Source organism: Limulus polyphemus, unplaced genomic scaffold (genome assembly GCF_000517525.1).
Source record: "Limulus polyphemus unplaced genomic scaffold, Limulus_polyphemus-2.1.2 Scaffold867, whole genome shotgun sequence".
Classification (NCBI taxonomy): Eukaryota; Metazoa; Arthropoda; class Merostomata; order Xiphosura; family Limulidae; genus Limulus; species Limulus polyphemus.
Genome location: NW_013666477.1, coordinates 267914 through 274019, shown reverse-complemented (window position 1 = coordinate 274019; position 6106 = coordinate 267914). Strand labels below are relative to the sequence as shown.

Sequence of the window (6106 nt, the reverse complement as noted above, 5' to 3'; positions counted from 1 at the left end):
TAATTCTCTTCTTTGAAAGGTTCAGATCTGTAATGTGACTTTCCTCCCGTCACCCAGTTATTAACTTCTGAGCAGCTCATGAATCATATTTTGCTGGAGGTAATTCTCTTCTTTGACAGGTTCAGATCTGTAATGTGACTTTCCTCCCGTCACCCAATTATTAACTTTACCATCAGTCTGTAAATGTGGGTAGACACATACTGCAGTTAGAAGGTCTGAATGTAAATCAGTCTCGGATATCTGAATGAAAAAAATAATATAAAGAAAAGCAGGATAAGGTTAGCAACAAGATAGAATAATAAAGCTACGAAAAGCTAATCAATGGTTGTTCACAGACCAAAGCTTGAGACGTATGTAAGCTATGTTTTCTTGACAGAATTATTGTCTTGTGAACAGAAATGGTGACAGTAAACTGTTGTGTTTGTTCCCTAAAGTAATGTAAAAAGGTTATATTTGAGAAACTTAGTGTTGTAAGCAATATTTAAAAAATTTTAATTTAGATGTTTGTTCACTAGAAGGAGCATATTGTGTTGATCTAGAAACTTCATGAATGTTAAGTTCTCGGTAGGATCTGGAAGCTTCTTCTACTACCTAAAAAACTAGATTGTTTGTAAATACTAGAGTCAGTGAATTAATTAGTTTATCACTGAGTTATGCAGTTATGCTGCTCTGTGATCCAGGTAATGAGTTATTCAGTTCAGATTCAATTAGTGAGTTAGACTATGATTCAGTCAGTAAGCCAAATAGTGAGGAAAATCTACAAGTAAGTGTATTTGTAAGTTAGGCTTACATTAACTTCAGAATTTTTGTTTGAATGACTGTGAAGTTAGGCCATTCAGTAATCACAGCCTGTAGCAAATGTTATTGAAGGTATAAATTAATTTTTTTCTCATTAAATGAAGTGGGATTTGCATTATTTTTACCAAATAATTGAAAAGAACCTGCCCATGATAGAACAGATTACAACAACAGCTTATGAAATCAACAGTTTCTGACCTCATCATCATTTTCTTTATCTACTTTTGTTTTAACGAATACATTCATCCATATTGCCTATAAAAACAATCAGTCTAAAGCAACAACAAATGAATACTTTATCATTAAGATTGTAAAGTTTGGTTGATGGAACTACAAATCTATGGAAGTCTGCATGTCTTTTTTAGCCAAGATAATTGGTATAATTAATTTAATTAAACTAGTTAATTATATACTAAATATTTATCTTTGGTTTAAGATTGTTTGGGTAACAAAGTAATTTTTAATGCCATGATTTAATAAATGTGTTTTTTATGATATTTAGTTTTTGTTAATTATTAATTGTCTATGGGCCAATATTTTTACTCAAGATTTTAGTAAAGATCTTTATTTTTCTTTAAATGTACACTAGGAAATACACTGTACCACCAGTCATTTCCTTTTACTTGATGCTAATTAACAATCATATTAATACATGCAGGTGTAAATCTAACACTTTTAATTTAGTACAATTACAGTTTTATGTTGACAACACATGGGTATTAATGAGTAGATTTAATGGAACAATTACTAGTTTAAAAGTTATAAGTGAAATCTGCTTTGACCTTTGATATAGTGTATTTGTATACCAAGGGAGAGAAATGGAAAACATTGTTGCTTAACTTACATGATGTGTTAAAAATATATCTAGCTGAAAGTGGTTCTATTCATTATCTTGGTTTATAAAAAACGTTTGCTATACATTCTAGTGTAATAAAACATATTTGAATTCTCTAACAAAGATAAGTTTTTGGATTATTTTCAGAAAATTGCATCAAAAGAAAAGTGTATGTGCCAGTATATTAATGTACAGCCCAGTGATATCCTCCAGTAACCTATTTTTGCCTTTGTAAAGAGTGGCGATTTAATATGGTGTACTTAGTACTATTTCAGGGTATGGTTCATATAATACGGAGGGTGGTTGGATATTTACTGTGGATTTCATGAATAAACACAACTGTTTCTTACATAGACTAATTATATGATGGTAATTAGTTTCCTCTTTTTTTTACTGGAGATCTTTTAAAAAACTGCAGATTAAAGTAATGAGGTTCTATCTTTCATTTGTTTTCTCTCTCTACCTTCTGAATCTAGTTTTGATGGTACAGAGATTATTAACCCAGATTCTTATTATTCATTTGAGGATTGATATTGCATTCCTTGTAAGCTAACACATATCCAGGTTGCTCAATAAAAACAGTACTTAGGATCACTTTGGAATATACATAAAAAAATGTTGAGATGTTTTTAAAGTTGAAATCTTCTAATAAGTAACAATGATAGCCAAAAAAATGTTTTTAGTTATTTTTTTATTGGTATTTTCAGTTTAAGTGATTGAGCATTTGTTCAAAACCTTGAAACACTTTAAGCCTAAAACGTAAAATATCAGTTATTTTTCAAGTTATTCAGAGATGTGTTTTTCATTGTGTTTTCAGTTATAAATTGACAGACAAGTTACAAGTTTATCAAGTAGTTTTAATTTCATTTACATTTAGAATTCCCACAGAAGACCAGTGAGAGGTATACTTTATGTCACAGGTGATGGATTAAGGGTTGTAGATGATGAGACAAAGGTAAGGAATTTGATTTTTCATTATACCAAGTCTTACTTTTCTCAGCTTATTCTCTTCTATAATTAAAACACAAAATTTAATGACATCACTATTCAATATAATCACATAGTAAGGAAATTGAATTGGAAAATATTTCATTTACGAAGCTATTAGTTACTAAACATCAGAAAGATGGGAAAACACAAGTAATTCAACAGGCAGTTAACAAAATCAAACAACAATATGTGAGCTTATGTTCTATCTAATAGTTGTAACTCTGAATTGAAATGAAAGTTTTATTTTGTTTAGAAATATTTGTATATAATTTATTGTAAAGTCATTAGTATTGTATTGACTGTATTGGCATTTTAGGGACTTATAGTTGACCAAACAATCGAGAAGGTATCATTCTGTGCACCTGACAGGAACCATGAAAAGGGATTTTCATATATCTGTAGAGATGGAACAACTCGTCGTTGGATGTGTCATGGATTTCTGGCCACCAAAGATTCAGTGAGTGCTTTAGAAATGTTAATTTTTTTATAATGCTTGATGGTTAAAGCATATGGTTATTTGTGTTAACTTTTATAAAGTTGGGAAGAAATTTTCTTTTAAAGTTTCATTATGAACACAGAATCCAGTAATTCAAAGGACTTATTTATTGTTTAATGTTTTCTGTTATTATGATGAACTTAAATAATAAAATAATGCCTTTCTTATATTATCTTACAGTTTATGTGGTTACAGTGGTTAAAATGAAGGTTTAATACTGTCATAGTGCTGGATGATGTTACGTGATTATTGTTTTTCATGAGAAGTGTAGAATGAAATTTGTTCTTACTGATGAACATTTGTATTGTTTTCATATAAGATAAAATGTTATTGCCTTGATATTGTTGCTAGGATACAGGATGAGTAAAGGACTGATATTATTTTTAGGTTGGTACTGTTACTATGGTATTGGTTGAGTAAAGGACTGGTTGTTTACAGCTTGTATTGTTGCTATAGTATTGGTTGAGTAAAGGACTGGTTGTTTACAGCTTGTATTGTTGCTATAGTATTGGTTGAGTAAAGGACTGATTTTTTACAGCTTGTATTATTGCTGTGGTGTTGGTTGTGTAAAGGACTGATTATTTAGAGCTTGTGTTGTTGCTATGGTATTGGTTAGTAAAGGACTAATTGTTTACAGCTTGTATTGGTGCTATGGTACTGGTTGAGTGAAAGACTGATACTATTTCAGGCTTTACGTTTCCGATATGATATCTTACCTCCGCTCACAAAATAGCTTTCCTTAACTAGCACTGCCCTCTATTGGCACAAATTTTCCACGCATGCCACTAGACATCCACCTCCTGCTTCTGCATATTCACATGTAAATGATCATGCAGCAGGTCTCTACCAATAGGAGCCCGACACCTCTCCTATTGTAACCAGTGCCCTCTTCACATCTGCATTCATTAATCACTTTTCAATTGGTAGTAGTACTGTACAGATATGCTAGTTTTTATTCACGGGTTCATCAGTGTTTTCAGTTATACTACTGACTTCGTTTTTCTTTACTGTTTTTTTAATTTTTGTGTTTTGGTATTGTGCCAGGTTGCTTTTTTTTTCTTCAAATTTTTTCTCACTTTTCAGGGACCTTTTTCCTTTTGTATTGTGGATCCCACTTTGTGGCAAGAGGTGTCTGACTAGATATACTTTTTTTTACATTGTAGCCTTTCCTACCATGGACCTGATGTACAATTACAACTGCCACCAGGTGTTGGTTGTGTGTGTCTTCATTTTTGTTTGTTTTTTGGTTATCTATCGCTAAATAATTCCGTTGCAGGTCTGGGTTACGCACACCGTAGAGATGGGGTGTTCTGTAGGACTGTTAGTAGTTCTGTACACTCATGGGCTAACATAAATAAAGCTGACAAAGATTGCTGACCATCTCTGCTGCTTCGTGGTGTTGAGCCTACCACGGACCTGATGTACAATTCCAGATGGTACCTGGTTTTGGCTGATCGACCCATCGACATAGTAGCTCTGCTTTTTTAAAATATGGTTTCACAGTCACTCCTTGCACTGTCTCCAGTGATGCAGTCCTCCGGACTCTCAATTTCGTGTTAAATTCAGCCTGAAATGTTACTTTTTGTAGATTGACTAGTGTGTTGTTTTGAATAAACCATTCACATGGAGGTTGTATTAAATAAGAGTTTATTAATATGTCATTAAAGTAATAAATAAATAGTTCAACAGCAGGGAAGATGATTGATTTACATGGTAGTTGCCAGAGTCATACCAAGGGTAGTGCAAGCAGTGCACTTAGATAGAGTGCTGGCCCTTAAGGTGCGTGAGTTTGCACCTTTGAAGGTTAGGATAAATTACATTTCTCTGAGGAGGGGCTCAGAATTTATATCTCATACAAGGCACCATCAATGATCAGTATAGCCATGATAGTTGCTATCTTTTTCAAATCTATCTCTCTGTCTAATCCACACGGTGTCTCTAGACTTTATCTTCTGCTTGATGGGAAAATTGCATTATGCCCTATATGACCTTGTCTATAGAAATACCACGTGACTATCATATGGACCAGAGATATTTCCACGTTCCAGTAAATTTTTTTTTGATTGATCAGCTGTGTGGGTTATGAATGCAGTTCTTGCACTTTCAGATTAAATCAAAAATACAATAACAGCAATTTTTACAGTAGGCAGGTTCTCATCTTAATTAAAATGTTCTGACTCGCAGTATTGAGTCATCGTAAGGTAAGAGTTACATTCAAAAAGATAGTCTTGCATACTGTAAAAGTTGCTGTTGTTGTGTTTTCTCAATTAATTATTCAGTTCAGTAGGTTCATTACCAAACATCAGACTTCTTGTGACTTATGAGGAAAGTAATATATTTCTCTGAGAAAGAGACAAGACCTGCTGTGGAAGTCCTGTCACAGTGGTTCTCTCTCTGATGATTATGTGTACTGCTTTATTCTATTCAAACATGATTTAACACTCTTCATTTCTTTATTTGCAATAGTCCTACCATTACCTGACAGTCGGTAACCACAGACTTAGCTGAAATAAAATGTTATAGTTTCATTTTGACTTCAACATCTTGGTTCGTCTCTTTGATTTCACCTATAAAAAAATCTCCTTCTGCATATTAGATCTATGAACTTCTTATTTTTGCAGAGATTTTGTGACTGTGAACTAAGTTTGAACTTGAAATGCCACAGTATATCATAAGTGTGTACTGACTTCATTATCTGTTACCATAATGTACACTTGTATTGTAACATGTACGTTCATCCAGATGTGCAGAATATTTAAATGAAAAATAACTATTGTTTAAAATTCAGTTCGTCTAGTACATTCTAACCAACTTCCAGTAACAAATAAGTGAAATCTTTTGATATCAGTTAAAAAGCTTCTGAAATATGTTTATATAAATTAATACTTCTCAAATTAATTCTTGAAGGTTTTTTACTATATTCACATCTAAATAACTGTGAATAACTTTTTAACTGATATCAAAAGATTTCACTTATTTGTTACTGG

The 6106-nt window shown here is 32.4% G+C and overlaps 1 protein-coding gene across 1 annotated transcript in view; it reads left to right on the top strand.

Moving 5' to 3' along the window:
• Positions 1 to 6106, top strand: part of LOC106460946 — a 46661-nt gene that overhangs the window by 28698 nt on the left and 11857 nt on the right. The window contains exons 4-5 of the mRNA XM_022387748.1: positions 2511 to 2588; positions 2940 to 3080. Of these exons, the coding sequence (XP_022243456.1) occupies positions 2511 to 2588; positions 2940 to 3080 (219 nt within the window). The remainder of the gene's footprint in view (positions 1 to 2510; positions 2589 to 2939; positions 3081 to 6106) is intronic.